Below are 19,270 nucleotides of genomic sequence, written 5' to 3' on the forward strand. Positions count from 1 at the left end.
TTTGGACCGGCTTAACCAGCGAACGTTCGCTGGGGATGGCAATTGTGAACGACTTTGATGACAATTTGTGTTCGTCGAGGATGAAAATTTTAGTTAGCAAGCATGGCAACTCCGCTTCAGTTCTGTTTTTCGCAAGGATTTGCCGTGCTTGCAAACTAAAATTGTCATCCTCACGACAATATAAACTGCCATAGAAAATGATCGATACTCCATAAAGAAACACAAGTTCCACTGGTATAGATCAAACAAAATGATCACCCAAAGTTAATCTCCTTTTGTGTATCCCACACATAAACCCGCATTTTTTTGTTTCTAATTTAGGAGCTCAAGCCCCAATTTTCATTTCCATGAAACCGGTAATACAAAGAACATCCAACACACGCGCTTACATGCATGCATAGAATAGATCTTCTTTCCTTCCACTTTTACAATCTAAATCAGCTAGGCGTGTGTGTGGGGTTGAGACGTCTAAGTATATGCAAATTAAGCACCTGCTCGATCTGTGTATGCGCGCGCAGATTCCTCTCGGTTCTGCATGCACCCGCTCCTGCTAGCTAGCTGCGCGCCTATAGCTCACCTCCTACCGCCAGCCGCCGTCTGCGAGAAGAAGAAGGACGCCGGCGTGGACTTGGCCGGGCTGAGCACCCGGTACCCCGCCGGCCGGACCTTGATGTTCCCACTGCCGGCGCGCTGCAGCCCGCATATCGGCGTCGACGGGGCCACGGTTGCCTCGCTGTCGTCGTCGTCCTGGACGTCGTGGTCCATGTGCCAGAGCACGTCGAGGAAGGCGTCGACGGCGCAGGGCAGCGCGAGGGGCCCCTGCGCCGCGTAGCCGTACTCCTGCTCGGCGTCGTCGAGGAGGCGCCGGAAGAGCGGGTGGTTGGCGCGGTCGGCGCGCACGACAAACCGCTCCCGCTCCGGGCCCACGTACACCGAGAAGCACCCCGGCGCCACCGCCGCCGCCGACCTGCCACCGCTGTTCAGCCCAGACCGGCATCGCTCCAGCGTCCTCGACACCAGGCTCTTCCTCGCGCCCTTGCTCGCCGCCATGCCGCCCGTGGACGTCGACGGACTCGAGACGGGGCTGGTGACCAAGAGTGGATGCGCCGGCTGGATTGTAAGGATGATGGCATGCATGAGAGAGGGGGCCGGCCGGGTTGTGTGTATATATATATGTACGCAAGCTACGCAAGGTAGATGGGTCTAGGTAGCTAGCTAGCTAGCTAGCTCAAGACGGACGGCGACACGGCGTGCGGTGTGACATGCATGGTGGGCTAGCCCCATTAGTTGACCTGACGCGTGGGCATGCATTGACTTATGACTCGCCGTGAGCTGCAGCGCGCAGGGTCATATGGTGCAGGACAGACCAGGACGATCGAGGACGAGGAGGAAGGCAAGGTGGAGATGTGCTCCTACGCTAGCTCTAAGCAATAAGTACGTACTTAATTAGGGCAATTAACTACTGACTTATTGCTGGGCCGGCTACTTAACTAATAATTAGGGTATTAGCAATGGCCATGCATGTGCATCAACGGAGAAACTGAAGCCGCAAGTGGATTTTGTGATTGCAGCGGCTAGGGAAAAAGCTAATCGGGAAAGGTACGTGCTGTGGGGACTTAATCCGGGCGGAATATATATCAAATGGGCAATAATTGCCTTAGTTTAGTGGTCGACGCCATGGTCAACGCCTTCCGAATGTGATGTGGAACAAGCACTGCATCTGCATGTGCCTCGCTAGGCTTTTGCTATGGCTACACATGCACCGTATTTTCTCCATCCAAAATAGATGACCCAACTTTGTATTACTTTGTACTAAAGTTAGTACAATGTTAATCATCTATTTTGGAATGAAAGGAGTAATTATTGAGAGTATATTCCACTTTCAACTCTCGTGTTGTGGCTTTGTGACATGTTTTTATCACATTTCAAAAATCTTGTCAGATTTTTGCACCATAGTCGTCCTCTTGTAACATGTATTTTCACTTACTTTTGTTTTTAGCCCAAAGTTAAAGCTGAATCCATCCACTTGTTTTTACCATATTTCAGTGACGGTTAGTATCTTCTACTTTCTACTCTCGTGCTGTGAGTTTTGACTTTGTGACATATTTTATCTCATTTCTAACATTTTGAATATTTTGTGACATGCATATCTTACCTAATTTTGTTTTAATCACAAACGAAAGCTAAACCCACTTGTTTGGACGGTGGAGGCGGTTTCCTAAAATACATCCAACAACTCTATCATGTCTGAGTTAGTATGCTCATCGCGTCTGACACCAAGGAGCGTGTGATGTTTTGATTCTCATGAATCGACGGTTTTTGATCTGGCAGATTGTCACCCTATGCTCCGGCCCGATTGACGCTTGTCGTGGCTTCGGTGATGTTAAGAACTTTTTGGTCATTGTCTCTCATGTCTTGTTGCAATGTGCTCTTTGTTTTCTTCCAGCTTGTATGGTGAGAAAGCAATGACCAGATAACCTGCTATCTTGTAAGGGCGTGTCATCAGCCTTGTTACATTCAATGATATAAGGTTTTCACTTATTGGAGTGGACAACTTATACATTCCACAATATTTGAGGTTAGTATAGCTTTTGCATGTTTATTTTCCTGCAATGTTTTTTCATGGAAGAAAGTAAAATGTAAAAGGTAAACAAAAAGACGATTTTGTAGTGCCATGATATAATTTTTTTGTTTTATCAGAATGTCTGTTGTTCATGTTTGTCCTAGTTTCCTCAATTCGATGTCGCTAGGTGGTCTACGGACCTAGATGTATTTTTTTACTTCTAGTGTTTTTTGTACTACCTTGACAGTTGATGAACAGGCTGGAAGTTATCCTCGCAAAAAATGTAATAAAATTGAATAATGTGCCGAAAATATAAACTACATATGTCAAAATTTATAAGGATAAAGGTCAGTGAGATAAATATATTCTTCATTTAATCAACATCATTTTTCTTATAGCGAGGCTGATGGATACAGATATTTGCATGAAGATATATTTTTTGAAATCTCCATGGGGAGAATTTGTATAGCCAAAGAGAGAGATGCAATGCCGTCCTTGTAAATTAAGATACTTCCAGATAAGATAAGAATGAGCTTGACAGTTCTCACATACTCCAGAAAATGACACTGGCTCTGAGTGTAATAGAATAATACGCCCCGGCCGGAACCCACAGGAACGAAAACACCACAGGGGTATATGAAAACCACATGATTTGATGAAGTTTTTATCTATACTTTTTAGACTCCCTACAGACCAATAGAGCACAAAAGAAACCGAAAGTGTAGTTACCGTATTTATACAATAATACACTAACATTTATGATATCAAATTAGTAGCATTAGATTCATGATAAAATATATTTTCACCATATATCTATTTGGTTTCACAAACATTGATATATTTTTACACAAACTCGGTCAAACTTTGAGATAGTTTGACCTTCCAACAAAGTTGGAAATACACTCTTTCAAGGACGAAGAGAGTAGGTGACAGCTGGTGATTGATCAAATTAATATAGTCACTTCGGTTGTATTAACAAATGATTGACTAATCCACCAATCAATTGTTTATTCTGCTGATTTATCAAATCCAGCGACCGATTTAATTATTCATCAATCATCGCAAGACATATATTTTCGATGAATTAATCGAATAAACAATCTAGTGACCAATCTATCTTATAAGAGGATTCCGGCAATCAACCTTAGAAGAAGAGTTTATCGAATACATGGGTAGAAAAAAGTAGTCTCATCTGTCAATATAAGTGAGAAAGTAATGAGACATCGCCAAAGCTAGCGTGCATGTTACTAACACATAAACATGGAGTATACTGCTCTATTCGTTGACCTAAAAAATTCCGTTCTTTTCCAATAATCGACATGTTTATCATATATGGCCAACTGATCCAGGAACTACTTATTCAACCAAGGAAAAATAATTCCTTTCTTTTGAATTGTTTTCAAGAAAGAGCAAATAGAATTTGCTCACTGAATAACAAATTGGAATACCCATCAAATCGAATATTACCACAGTTACTTCACATAATAAATCAGTACTCCCTCCATAAAGAAATATTAGAACGTTTACATCACTATAAACAACACATGTAGTTGTCTTGTGGCCATCTAGTTTAAAAAACAAAAATAAATCACATTGTTTTCTTTAAAAGGTTATATAATATCTTACAAAAGTGTAAAACTTATTATTTTGTCTACCTTCATATGAGGTATATACAATGAAACAATGTATCAAATTGTCTAAAATCTACACACTAAAAATATGAGCAAATCCCACCTTTTGCCCCTAACTATGACCTTGTGAAAACATTTACCCTGTTTTACCCCTTAGTAACAACCTTAACCTTGTGACAATCTTTGCCTCCTTGTATTCTTTTTTTATCAAACTAACAAGGTTTGTGATGAGTACTTAATTAGGAGTATATTCCACTTTCTACTCTCATGTTGTAACTTTGTGACGTATTTTTACGTCATCTGAGAATCTTGTCAGATTTTGCAACGTAGTTGTGCTCTTGTGGCATGTAACTTTTACCTATTTTTGTTTTACCCCAGGCAAAAGGTTGAACCCACTTATTAGGATGGCATGGAAATAGATGGGTAGATAACATGAAAGCATAATTGTTAGTAGCATACAATATTATGCCAAATCCTTTCAAATTTCATTAAATTTTGTTGAATTTATGAAATTTGTTAAATCACTGGGAATAGGTTTAACTAGTTGCAACACATGACTCATATGTCAGCATGGATATACCCAAACATATATGAGAATGAGTTGTTTGTCCGGTCAGTTGGCCCAACATATTGATTCAAATTACCAGTAATGGTGAAAATAATAAAGTATGATAAACAATGTCTAAGGCAATCTGTATGGCGCACTTGTTAGATCAATAATTATATTAAGAGAGAAAACTCCCCTCTTGCCACTAGGCATCTTTTTCACCCGTATCCCTTTAGTTCCCCTCTCCTTCATTGGACTTGGGGGGGGGGGGGGGGGGGGTATTAACCTTGTTTTAAATTAAAAAAAATCTATGTTAACTTTTTGTGTCCATGGTGGTTGCATCTTGATAGTGGAGGATCTATTGCACAGATAAAAGTCCAATTGCCCCGCCCATCAAAATCCTAGTATGATCGTCACGGCTGACACCGAGGGGCTTGTGATGCTTTAATTCTAGCAGATCAACATTATCTAGTCTGACAGATTTCCACTTGGTGCTTTGGTCTGACTTGCTAGTGGTTGTGGCATGGTTGTGTCAGGTAGGTCTGTGGCTCTATTATTTCATCATGTTGTGCTCATGGCCTTTTCTCTTGACTGTATGGCGACAAGGTAATGTCTCAACAACCTAACTTGTAGGTTGTTTCCCCATACATGGTGCATTTGACGATCTAAGGTTCCACTTACTAGAGTGGATGACCCATACGTCGCTTCAAAATTAATCTTTGAGGTTAGTCTAGCTTATGTAGCTTTATTTGTTTTGCGGGTTTTTCACCAAAAACATTTAAGAAAGTCGAGATGCAAACATTGAAACTAGAAACAATGACTTAGAAGTACCATGATGTATTTTTTTATGTTTTATCGGGAATATTTGGTGCTCATGTTTGTTTTAGTGTCGTCAATATGATGTGTTTTGCTTGGTTATTTAGCTAAATCAGACCATTCCTAACAAAAAAAATCAAGATTGTTTACAATAAAAGTTGGCAAAAACAAGTAAATATACGCAATAATTAATGCATTTCATCTTAGCGAGGTTAATCGACCCAGATATTTACATGGATATATTTTCTTCAAAGTTTACATGCAGAGAATTTATATGGCTAAAGTACATGTGTCAACAGAGACTCAGTGTCGTCCTCGTGAGTTAAGATACTCCCTCTGGTCCTTTTCACTCTACGCATTAGATTTTTATCAAGTCAAACTTTACAAAGTTTGACCAAAATTACATTAAAGAATATCAACATCTACAATACAATATATATTATGAAACTGCATTTCACAATGAATCTAACAATATAGAATTGGCATTATGAATGTTGATACATTTTTCTATAAGTTTGGTCAAAGTACAAATACTTTGACTTCGGACAAAACTTATATGTAGACTAAAAAGGACCGGAGAGAGTACTTCCGGATAAGTATGAGCTTTGTCAGTTCTTATATAGTCCAGAGTCCAGACAGTCATTCAGAGTACAATAGATTAATAGTACTTTCTTTGGAAACTAATATAACGTTTTATGTTACTATAACTTTAGTAACCTAAAACGTCTTATATTAGTTTAGGGCGTTCCTTTTTGGATTCCTATCAGGATGGTTTAGAAAAAACCCTAACAGGATAATAGAACATGAGAGAACCCAGCGATGCAGTTTGGGTGTTGTGTCACACAGGCAAGTATCAACTGATTAGATTCCATTCACCAGCTCGGTTATTTTTTTCATCAACTGACAGAGACATCATAAATATGTAGGGGCTTGGGATGGATCAAAGTAGTGTCGTCACTTCCGTTGAATTAAGTACCAATTGATTAATCCAGCAACCTAATAGTTTAGTCTGCTGAATTTATCAAGTCCAGCAATCAAATTGTTTATTCTGTTAAATTTATCAAATCCAACAATCTATTAATCTATTCATCAATCATCACAAGACATATATACATTCCCGATGAATAAATTGAATAATTAATCCGGTGTCCAGTCTATGTATTCAAGTATGTCATCTCTGCTGAAAAAAAATAGTGAATCAGCTATCAATCTATTTATCTAATATATACATGCCATTTCTGTTGAAGTAAACCGGCAAAAAAAGAAGAAGAAGAGGAGTCCGCCAATCAAACTTGAATGCAATCTTGGACTAGTTCATAGGGTCGGAAAAAGTAGTCTCATGTCAACTTCATGGAGAATGGAACAATGACCTAAGCTAGCGTGCATGTTACTAACACATATACACGTAACATACTGCTTTATTCATTGACCTGAACAATTCCGTTCTTTGTGTTGTAATGGACATGTTTATCATATATGGTCAATTGATTCAGGAACTATTTATGCAACCAAGGAAAATCAGTTCCTTGCTTTGACTTGTTTTCAAGAAAGAGCAAATAGAATTTGCTCACTGAATACCAAATCGGAGTACATGCATAGTTTGCTTTTACAGAATATCCATCAAATCGAATATTCCGATCCGGTATAATTGTATGAACAGAATTTGCTCACTGAAAAAAAAGACCAATTTGATCAATCGGAATATCCATCGCATCAAATATTACTACTGTTATTTATACATAAATAACAAACCGGTCACATTCTTTTTGTTAACAAATAACTCATGTAATTTTCTTGTGTCCATATTGTTTTTCTAACACTCTTTCAAAAAATAAACCCCGTTATTTTCTCTACAAGGTTGCATAATACTACATAGTAAAACACATTATTTTCTAATATATAATTCTAGGGAACATGATATAAATTGCTAAGGGCATCTCCAACGACAACCAACAAATTTCCTCCCGCACCCATCCGCAGACCGGGGGGGGGGGGGGCAGTCCACGGACATGGATGCGGGAGGATGCCATCCAACCGTAGCCGCATACATCTGTTCTTCCTCATTTTTTTCAAGTCCGCACGATCAAATAGCCACATGCAAAGGGTACAGACGTTAACATAGCCGCATGCAACACTAGTTCAAATTTTAAAAAGTTCAAATATTACATCCCAACATTGTTGTCCCCTTTCACCGCCCACTGATGCTCAATCAAATCTTCCTTCAGCTGCTCGTGAGTTGGTCGATGCCGAATTTGTTGATACATTTGAATAAATCTTCAAATGTGGCCGGATTCTGGCCCGGAAGTTGGATAGGATCACACATGTTCTCAAATTCCAGACCCGCGGAAGCATCTTCACTCAACATACTACTTGTATATGTAATCCAAATCGGAATCCATTGCTAGAAAGAAGAAGTGATAACTGTTTTCAACTTGGGCCATTCATCAAACAGTTGCCGGACATGGTGAGAATAACAGTAGAGGTTGGTACCTGACGGGATGGTCAGAGGACATGGGTTGAACAGAGACGAAGGAGAAGCGGTGGGGAGCCTTGCTGGAGTGCCAGAGGTGACGGAGACGCAGAGTTCCATCAGGGGTGTAGCGTGGTGGCCGGGGTGGTGGAGTGGCGGCGAAGGCAAGAGAGAAAAAAGGAAGGAGAGAAAATGAGGAGGATGGAGTCGCGGGGTCCGGGAAGGGTTTTGGGTGGGTCGGGGGTGTCCGATTCGTACGTTTCACGTGTCCGAACTCCCGCAAACCTCCCCCACTTTTGTCTCCGGTTTGCGGGAGAAATCACACGTCCGGACCGCCCCGCGGACTGATACAGGCCCGCATTGGATGGCTCACACGGTCCAGATAGCGTGGTCCGGACGGATGCGGGCGGTTTATGGGTCCGCCTTGGAGATGCAATAATGCCTCTAACGATTACATGTTCAAATTGTGTACTCGTTCATCTGGCATGCCATCCTAACAAATCGATCATTTTTTCAGTTTGTAAAAAATAATAAAACAGGGCAATTTTTTTTGTAATGAAATAATATATGGCTTTATTTTTTAGACAAATTAAAACCTACCACAGTGTCAGAAATAGGGAGTAAAAGGTTTTTTTCGAAAAGGGAGACTCCCGACCTCTGCATCAGAACAATGCATATGACCAACTTTATAAATAAGCAAACAGGTTCAACAAGGTCTTAAAGTCTTAACCAAAAGTAGGTGAAATTTCTCTAAAGATATCAGCTGAATACAGAGTGGTGTGGCGTGTTGTGGGACATGGTGGCTAGCTAGCCCCCCATTCGTAGACCTCATATGGATCATTGACTTGTTGGGTGTAAAGGCTCATGTGGGGCAGTTAGCTACTGATCAGCCTAGTTAGCCAAGACAGAGATATGGTTTTGACAGGGTGTCAAGGACCATGAGAAAGACAAAGGATGAGATAGGTCGTGCAATTAATTACTTAATTAGTGACTTATTGTTGGCCTGTTAGGTTAATTATTCAAGTGGGACTATACAATATTGTAATATGTGCATTGACTACTTGTGAGAAATTAATTAAGAGTACTCTTGCGCATCGAAAGAGAAAACTCTATATGCAAGTGGTTTTGGTTTTGTTTCGAAATGGCAGGATTCCTGCATTCATTAAGAAGAAAAGAGCTGCTCGGTTAATGTGGAAAAACCGAGCGAAAACCAGAATGCCCAGTTAATTATGGAGAATCGGGCGAAAAATCATCATAACCGTTGAGCGGCACACATAAGAAACCCCACATACACCACTCCAAAGAGGGCCTCCGTGAGACTGCACGCAGGCGTCATCGTCATCCCTACACTCCGAGCAAACGACTCCGACTTCGTCGTAGTTGATCATCGACTCAACCCACACTGTAGCGAACTTGTGAAGCTGCATGAACATTCGCGTCAAAACTCGGTCACCTGCAGCGAGATAGTGCAACTCCGACCCCGGCGAAGAACTCTGTGGTTGGGCAAGTGGTTTTTTAGTTGTAGCAGGAAAGGTACATGCATACATGCTGTGGTTGGGCACCTAATTTGGAGGACATATCAGATTAATGGACAATAATTGCATGTCTTGGTGCTGATCTCTCATGGTCAACACCTTCCGAGTGTGGAAGAAGCACAGTATATGTGCTAATGCTAGCAACTCCTACCCCGTGAAGTCATGGAGGACACCAGCTGTGGAATCAATTCAAGTTGCAAGCTTCAGAGTGCTCTGTAAATTAAGGGTTTGCATTTTTATATTACCCACTAAACTTGTAAGATATATGTTCATTTTTCCTTTTATCTTCTATCAATGGAAATCAGTGGTATCTTGCTTCTTCCTTAATTTTTCAACTGCATGGTTGGAGCCGCAACACTCATGGTGATTTGTTAGATTTAATTCATCCTATTTTGATACAAATGACACACGTTTTGAGGTGCACTTGAGAATGAAAATTCTACTTCGTCTTGGTTTATCTTTAGTTTAGCGTAAGCTGCCCTTTCTTCACTTTTCGTTTATTCGGCTTTGTTTTCTGTTTTTCACCATCTTGCATCTTCTTGATGATTCCTTCTCTTCTTCTAACACAAAACAATACACACATTTGGGTGTGTTCTCAATGAAAAACACCTTTGCCTTAAAAAACATACATTGTTTGACAACCTAGCTGGGGTTAAAGGGGGTAAATCTGGTAAGTAAATTAAAACACTTGTAGATAAGAAAGAGTGACTAATCTACTTCTTGACAAAACAACTGATGTGAGCCATTTACTGTCAAAATGAGAGTTGATATGAACCCAATCAAGAGGTTACAGGCTAAAATAAACTAACTAGAGCGTGAGGATGGGGTTTAGAGTTGCCAAGTAATTAATCTATAAATCTAAGGAACATTGTCCGATCCTAATACAATAACGCCTACGCCCAACATCACCACATTAGTCTCATAACCAACATCAGTGATCGCCACCGCCATAGAATAACTCATGCAACTAGTTCATTGCTGGTTCTCCTACGAAGCACTGTGTCGCCATGCGAAACAATGACAGGCTGGTGCACCCCAAAATCCAGAAAACCGCAATCCATAAGAGAACCCAAAGAAAGACATGGGAGGTGCCCACGCGCTAGGCTACCCCTCCTAACAAACGAAATAGAATCCCATTGCTGTGAGGTCTATTTGCATCTTTCAATCGCAACCCGGATTGCATTTGGTGTGAGAGTGATTTGTTGTATATTGCCATTTAGGGTTTTAGCTTTTTCTATGGGTCGTCCTCACCGCCTGTCTCATCTTTTCCTTGTGGCAACTCCCCAAAAGCTTCCATCAACCTATGTTTCACGTGCTTGAATGTAGGAGGGTTGTAGTTCTTATTCTTCTTATCTAGGTGTTTGATGCGTGCTCGCTAAGCATGGATAATCTTGTAATTAAATTAAGGCACTTCCAGATAACAAAGAGCATTTTAGTTCGCACATGTTGTATGCAATAGACAATGACATTAATGTTGAACCTTTAGAGAAATAAATGATGCCTCGGTGCACATGAATAAAAAAACACATAAACCTGGGGCACTTTTGGATTCCACTAGAGGATAAAACACAATGGAATACAAAATTGCACTTAGAAGTAAAAACATAAGGAGTACATAGGAAAAACAAGGGAACTCTATTAATGTCTAATCTTGATTTATTTATTTATTAACTAGTTTATCATTTTATCTATTCAACAATGTGTCACTTTTGCTGAATAAAAAACTTTAGAAATCTAGCAAACAATTTATTTGTTCATCGTATGACATTGACTACAATTTTTTGTTGGTGGCTTATCTATCCAATATGTATAATTTATATTTTTGCAAAAGTAAATGGTATATGTGCGATAATCCACTTCTGACCCCAGGCTCATCTGCACCCGTGCTGAAGAAAAAAAATCAAAACAAATAATAGAAAAATTCAAAATTTTCCATTTTTTGCATGGTAGCTAATTTGATGCGTGATGTCAGCTCCAATTTTCAAATCATTTGTACATCTGAGCAGCTCTCGGCACAAAAGACAATTTCGGGGTCTATAAAAATGTTTACTATTCATGCACTGTTCTGACCTGATTTGTCTTTTTTGTTGAGTGCTACTCAAATGTCCAAATGATCTGAAAATTGAAGCCGACCTCATGCAATAAATTTTATACCATGCAAAAAACATTTGGAATTATTTGATTTTTTTGTGATTTGTTTTCTGACCGGGTGCAAATGAGTCTGGGCACCAAAACGCTACACTCGTATATGTGCCATTTCTGTTGAACTAGTTAGTTTACTTGTCAATTTAATAGATGTCACCTCTTGAAATAATTCGGCAACCAACTTATTTAGTTATTTTAGAGAAGAGTCCAGCAATCAAGTTGGCTTGTCGTTTGTACTAGCTAGCTCATAGGATGTGGCGGTCTTCATCTCGACATGGAGAAAGTATTGGAAACATATATCTAGGCTAACATATGTTACTAACACATACACAATTGCAGTATAATACTCGATTTGTTGACCTAAAAAATCCGTTCTTTTCATCCAAAGCAATATTCATTGAATCACTTCTGATTCGTTTTCATTTTATTTTGTGACGAAAGACACTCCCGATTCAACAAAGGCAAAAAAAACTCCTTGTGTTATTTTGAATTCAAGAAATCATAGCCCCCCCCCCCCCCCCACACACACACACAAAATGCGCACAGACATATTATATGATGGGGTCAAATACAAAATCAGAAACTGCCAATGGTTACTTTCAATTAATATATCAGACATTACCCTGTCTAATAAATTGCATAATTCTTTAATCAAACACATTATTTTGTCTAGTTGAGATACTTTTATAGAATCGACTAAAATATACTCATTTAGAAAACATCAGTAGAGTTTCCGAACCATGAGAACCTTCTATTTAATTCAAGGAGATAATCCTTGACTTGGTTGCCTTAATTTAATATGTCTCGATTAATTTAGCTAGTTAAGCATGCCTCGGTAGAATGCATCACTGGGTGCTGCCTACAGTGAGACAATATATAAACAAAACAGGCATACACATGTGAGTACGGTGCAGCACAGCGAATGTATTATATTCAAATCCAGTTTGTTTATGAAGTTATGAAGAAATTTTTTCAATATAAAGAGTCATTCTACGTGCATCATGTAAATATTTATGAAACCGTCACATGTGAAGATTATACTTCCTCCATCTCCGTTTATAAGACATGCGCGTCGTTCTAGGTTTATAAGAAACTACATCCACTTAAGAATTTAATGATATACTTTTGGTGACATATAACTCATATTAAGTTAGTCAAATCGATGACCTAAAACTACGTGCACGCCCTATAAACCGAGACCGAGGAAGTACTGTATATTTCACTATCATTAGTGTCCAGTAATCACGACAGAGGTATACAAGCTATAAACAAATGTTAATGAGAGTTTATTGAACTACTTCTATGCACAAGCGACCTACTTGTTTTGTTGCTCATCGACATCTTCTACATAAACGGTTTGTTCCTCATCATCCACAAGCTCGGTAGCTTCCGTCCGCCTCCCCTCCCCTCCAGATCCCGATCTCCCTCGCCTCCCATCGGCCTCCCATCCCCTCTGCCTCCCCTCCCTCCGTCGTCGGATCCCGGCTGAGCAAAGCCTGTGCGGGGGGATGATGGCGGCGGCAGGGCATCCCTTCGTCGTGGCTTGGAGGCATGGCTGTGACGGTGGATCTTGAGCGGGCGCCTCGGGACGACGTGTGTGTGGCCATGGCGCCAGTCACGCAGCGATGTGACCTCCTCTATCTTTGGTTGTCTTCATCATCGGTCCAAAGGGATCTGATCAGTGGGAGTTTCCTCGCGGTGGCTTCCTGGCGGTGGATCAACTGGAGGAGGAGATGGCGGCCTAGCCACCGAAGTGGGTGAGGATGCCACCATCATCGGCGACGCCCGTGCGTGTCGTTTTCCTCATTGGAGGCGATGGTGGGGTGTCCCTCGCTCCATTGTTTCTGGGGGAAACCTCAGATCTGGAGGAGGCTAACATTGATGGCAGCGCCCGTGGGCGTCGTAGCCCTTGCTGGAGGCGCTGAGGGGCCTCCTAGATCGGATGATGGCGACGTCTTCATCGTCACCCCCATGGGGGCATCATCTTTGGGGACATTCATCGGCTGGACGGACATGTGGACGGCTTGGTGGTTGGGCGTCAGTAGGTGGTGGAGCGGTGCTTCATCCTACACATTGATGGCGGTGAATCTCGGGGGCATGGCGCAGTGGAGACTCGGCGTCCGATGGGTGGCGATGGACTCGCGCAGGAGGACGACACTGTCTGGCATCGTGGTGGCGTCGATGGCAGAGAGACCTGGCAAAGTCGATGTGTCAGTATCTGATCTGAGAATGGATCGATGGATGAAGGAGGCAACGGCCCTTGCAGCGTGCGCATGTAGTGCCCACTAAAAGTGTGTCGGACCGGTTTGTAACCCAGTCAAAGTATTGTGGCTTGGATGGGGCATCCGGCATTAGATGCTAGGTGTTGGTGCGTTGTCCGTTTGGTATTAGGCTCAGATATTCGGCACCCCTTCATCACGGGGATATGAGTAGCGACAAGAATTGCTAAGATGGTGGCTTCAGACTTACTGATGTATTACCTTATAAGGACTTTGTGAATAATTAATAAAATGGCTGCATGCATCGTTCAAATGCAGAGGCCGGGGGACATCCTCCTTTTCGGAAAAAATGCACAAGTGGTGAATTAGCCAATTAGGTTTATGCTCAATTTGCATACAGTTTTTTTTTTGCAGGGTCAGTTTGCATACAGTTGATGTGACTTCTTGTGTTCATTTAATTAAAGTGTGATTTTTTGAAACCCAACAATAGACACCATCAGCCACACAATAACCCCTCAATTATTGTGCACGGGTGCACCAAGGCTTGTCTCCCTAGCAAATACTGTTACTCCAAGTCTACAAGAGATGGGGAGACATCCACATGCACTTCCCATCTAAAGTGCTCCACAATCTTTGACTAAAATCAATCTAAGGGAATCTAGTGATTTCAAGAAGAATGTCAATGTCCTGAGGGACATGTGGGATGTCAAAGCAAGTGGTGTGCACTGCAGTCTGCACTATGTGCTGCTTCAATGGGAAAGGCCGAGCCTACCTTGCAGTTGCACCACAGCCCACAAATGTGGCAAGGATGGTTATGAGCCATACATATGATTGGTCACTTTGATGTAATTAAGTTGAGTGGAGAACTAATAGACAATCGCACATGCAATTGTCAATGTTAAATGTACATGTTTGACTTGGTTCATATCATCATATATGCCTCTCATGTGACACGTGAAAAGACTACTTTTTGGGGAGCTCTACTGTTCTGTTATGTTAAGCTATTACATCTGTGAACCCACGGCTATATGAAAACAAACTAGAATTTGCGTACAAAAATGAAAAGATATCCATTTTCTTTTCAATCTTCAACTATTGGTGGGGTTCAACCTTCGACAGTAGACTCAAAACCTATGTAAGGCTCAGTTTACGGTTGTTGAACCGTGTCGTGTTATGCTTATTTTAATTTCTTTTGTTTTCTTAAAAAAGAGGATTATTCCCTGCCTTTGCATTAGAGTGATACGTGCATCCCTTTTATTAAGTAAAGTCTCCGAAAATCTGCAATCCAGAACAAGCTCAAACAGAGCTGAAAGAAAATCAAAACATAGCAAAGCAAAATCTGCCACAACCAACGAAAATAGGACGAGATGGCTAAACCCTATTCTATTACTGAACCGCCATCCAAACTGGTTTGTAGATATCCCGTGCTACCATCTTCCATCGTGTAGATCTAGTAACCAAAGGGTATTGGCTTCCACAGGAGTGAGTAACTTTAAAATGGGAGAGATTTCCACTTCCCAGCCTCTGCACCAACTAGGAATGCATACAACCATTTTAGTATAGTACCAAGATAAACAGGGTCTTCAGAATTTTTTAAATGAGTATCAAGATATTTCTTAATGAGTGGTTTCACCACACACCAAGCTTGATTCTCAATAAATGGGGAATAATCACGTGCATCACTTGTCAATTTTAAAAGTTGAACTCGGGTCGATATGCTTATTTTATAGCCCGCTCTAAGAAAAAAAACACAAAACGAGCAGAACCTGGTCTAAGAGCATCTCTAGCAGACCCTGCAAAATCCCGACCCGCATAAATCTTTTGCAGTTCACAAAAAAGGGTATATGTAGGCCGGGGCGGGCGAGGACAGACTCAGACCCCGTATAATCAACCTGTAAAAAAGAATATTCTCCAAATATACCGAACAGACCCAGAGCTAGCTCTTTTTTTTAGTCGTCCTCTTCCTCGCGTCAATCCGGCGGACAGGCAGACGAGGGAAAACATAAAACAAGCACGGCGCGGACGAAGGCCAGGGAGGCCGGGGCGAGCGCGGCGGCCGGATCGAACGGCCGGCGCATCGAGCTAGCTAGCTAGTTAGCTCTTCGAATCGATTGAGCTGCTAGCTAGCTAGCTCCGTTCGAATGGATTGAGCTAGCTAGCTAGCTCCGATTCGAGCGCGGCGGCCGGGAAGGGCGGACGGGCGCGGCGGCTGGGCGGCGGATGGCCGCAGCGGCCGGGAGGCAGACGGGCGCGGCGGCCGGGCGAGCTTCATGGTGTTGGTGGGAGCAAAGATTTTTCAACCGTCAACGTTAATCGGTATGCAGGACTCTGGCGAAGTTGCCTTTAAATCTATATATATAGGATCCTGCTTCGGTGCTCCTCCCTAACCTAATTTCGAAAGGGTATTTTTGTCCCCGCCAAATTTGTTTTTTTCCTGGCCCGCCGCAGCCCAGATCCAAGCCCTGTCTAGCCCTGTATAACCCAGACCGTATACGTACAGTACCCTGGTCCAAAAAAAAACATAGATACGACCCCACGTCCACGTAAGACCTGCCGATTCCAATCATTCACGCGAGCAGCTCCATTAATCTCGCGAGCATTGACGCAGCTCCATAAGTAGTAGATCTCCACCGGCGGATATCTCGTCGCCGGCGATCTCGTCGGACAGCGGGCGCGACAACGTCGTGAATCTCCAACGATCGCGCACAGGTACCGCATCCCGCGTTCCCCCTCTAGTCTCGCTCGCGGCAACATCGAACGAACTGCCGCCGCGCCAGTGGCAGTGGTTAACCTAGCGGAGCGGGTAACCTAGCTACCCGGCGGCGCATGCGATCGTGGATCTTGTTCCGATAGTGCTGCTCCTCGTGATCTGGGTTCACGTAGCGTCGGTTGCCGTCGGCTGTGCGCACCACCAGTATCGTTATTTGATGTGGCGGCTAACCTAGGCATCCGGCGGCAGAGGTAATCACAGATCTAGCTAGGTTTTGAGATCGTGTAGTTCCTCGCGATTGAAAGTGATCACGACGGGTGTCGTGGCCATCTTCCTTACTAAGTTTGGCAGATCTGAATGGCCTTGGTTGCGGTTGTTTACATAACATCTGTGATCGTGTGCTATGTGTTTTATATTTCATCATTGATAATGTTTGCACATGTGATGATACATATTATTGGTTGTAGGAAATGGCGGAAGAGGAGTTAACTGATATCATGGTAGACATGGAGTTTGGAGAACTGATGAAAGACTGGATAGAAGATTGGTCAGATGATGAAAATTCAGATCGTGAAGATCGGTTAGAGAATGGGAACGAATGGGACGATCTTAATGTGAGTGGCATTGTCATGTTGTAATTTTTTGGTGGCATCCGACAACATTAAATCTTTGTGTTAAAAATTTATAGATCAATGAGCTTGATGATGATCAGGAAAACAACTCGGAGCTCTCGAATGAAGATTACATTAGTCAGGTACGTAAGTGAAAAATTTTGTTGGCATGCAAATCGAATTTCTTCTGGAATATTATATGATAAGTAATTATGTATTTGTGTTGTATTTTTCAGTTCATTTCCGAATGTCATAATGCGTACGACTATTACGGTGAATCCGACGCGGAGACAGGCCTTAACGACCAATCATTAGATGCACCTGGTTCTGGGGAGTCCGAGTCGTCGGTCATCATGAGTGAGGTATGTGTATAATCAATGTTCTATGGAAGTAAGTAATGTTAAACCATAAAAATCTGTTTTCATGGCTGTGGTTTGATTGTGTAGGTGACACAAGATGACGGTGCAAAGAATGTCCAAGATACTATCAGTGCAGATGATAAGAGGGATATGTTCATGCAGATAATGGAAATGACCTTTACGTCTCACGATGCTGCGTATGATTTCTACAACAGCTATGCTAGAGATAATGGTTTCAACATTAGAAAGAATAAGGTCAAGTATAGCAAAACAGAGTCACGTCATATGCGTTATAGGCGGTTTGTTTGTTCAAGACAAGGGAAACGTGACAGCAAGTTGCTAACCGAGGAAGGACACAACCGTAGGCTCAGAGCCGAGACACGCTGCTTTTGCGAAGCGCACCTGACCGTCAAGCTTGACCAAAAGCGTGGGGTTTGGTATGTTGAAAGTTTTGAGGACAAGCATAGCCATATGTTGGCAGGACCGGATGAGGTACCTTATCTTTGGTCCCACAGAAAAATCAAAGAGTACCAGAAGCATGAGATAATGTCCATGGGAGCTGCATGGATTAGAATTCACGACATGATGGATTGCTTCATCAGCAAGCATGTATGGTACGGCAGTGTTGGTTTTACCAGGCGTGAAATATACAACCTTTGCGCCAAGGAGAAGAGGAAGCTGCTTTCGAAAGGTGATGCTGCCACAGCCATAGGCATCATCGCCAGTAGGAAACAGAGGGATCCTAGCTTCTTTTTCGAGTACAGGCTAGATAAGGAAGGACATTTGAATAGGATGTTTTGGTGTGACTCCCAGTCTCGTCATGACTATGAGGACTTCGGCGACGTGCTTGTATTTGACAACACATACAAGATGAACCGCTATGGTATGCCATTCATACCTTTTGTTGGTCTTAAAAATCACCGGAAGACCACTGTTTTTGGTTGTGCCATAGTTTCGGACGAGACCGAGGAGACATACGTGTGGCTTCTACAGACGTTTTTGAGGTCCATATGTCAAAAGATGCCTAAGAGTGTAATCATAGACGCCGACGCTGCGATGATCAAGGCAATTCGTGAAGTCTTGCCAGACGTGTGGCACCGTATATGTACGTGGCACATAGAGAAAAATATGAAGATTCACCTCAGTCACAAGTCCTTGAAGGAGTTCCGAACTCTTCTATACTACAGCACGTCCACGACAACGTTTGAGGAGAGATGGCACGCATTTTCCAAAAAATGGCAGTCGGAAAAAACTGTAACATGGTTGAGGCGGATGTATAAGAAGAGAAGACTGTGGGCCGCGGCATATCTAACAAAGGGGTTTTGGCTTGGCATGAAAAGCAACCAGCGGAGTGAAAGCCTGAACTCATGCCTTCACCTCCACCTAGACGATGAAATGACCCTGGTGGATATGATTTTGCACTATGAGAACGCCGTTGTGCGTATCCGTGAAAATGAGGCGAGAGATGACTGCACGGCCTCACAAAGTTTACCGGTGCCAGTTACTAGCTCGAGGGAACTTGAGATAGCTGCTTCTCACGTCTTCACTCCAGCAAACTTCTATATGTTGCAGGATGATCTTAGAAAAATTGACGGCATGGAGATTGTAGAAATTAAGCTGGGAGACGGATCACAACAGTACATCGTGGCCTGGAAGAATAACCG

At 42.3% G+C, this 19,270-nt stretch overlaps 1 protein-coding gene across 1 annotated transcript; it reads right to left on the reverse strand.

The window, feature by feature from the left end:
* Positions 1–264: 264 nt before the first annotated feature.
* On the reverse strand, positions 265–1,115 carry LOC123059060 (auxin-responsive protein SAUR50). The gene has a single exon (XM_044481706.1). The coding sequence runs from the start codon at positions 1,048–1,050 to the stop codon at positions 574–576; it is 477 nt and encodes a 158-aa protein (XP_044337641.1). The 5' UTR covers positions 1,051–1,115; the 3' UTR covers positions 265–573.
* Between the last annotated feature and the right edge of the window lie 18,155 nt (positions 1,116–19,270).

The sequence above is a fragment of the Triticum aestivum genome, chromosome 3A (assembly GCF_018294505.1).
Source record: "Triticum aestivum cultivar Chinese Spring chromosome 3A, IWGSC CS RefSeq v2.1, whole genome shotgun sequence".
Lineage (NCBI taxonomy): Eukaryota > Viridiplantae > Streptophyta > Magnoliopsida > Poales > Poaceae > Triticum > Triticum aestivum.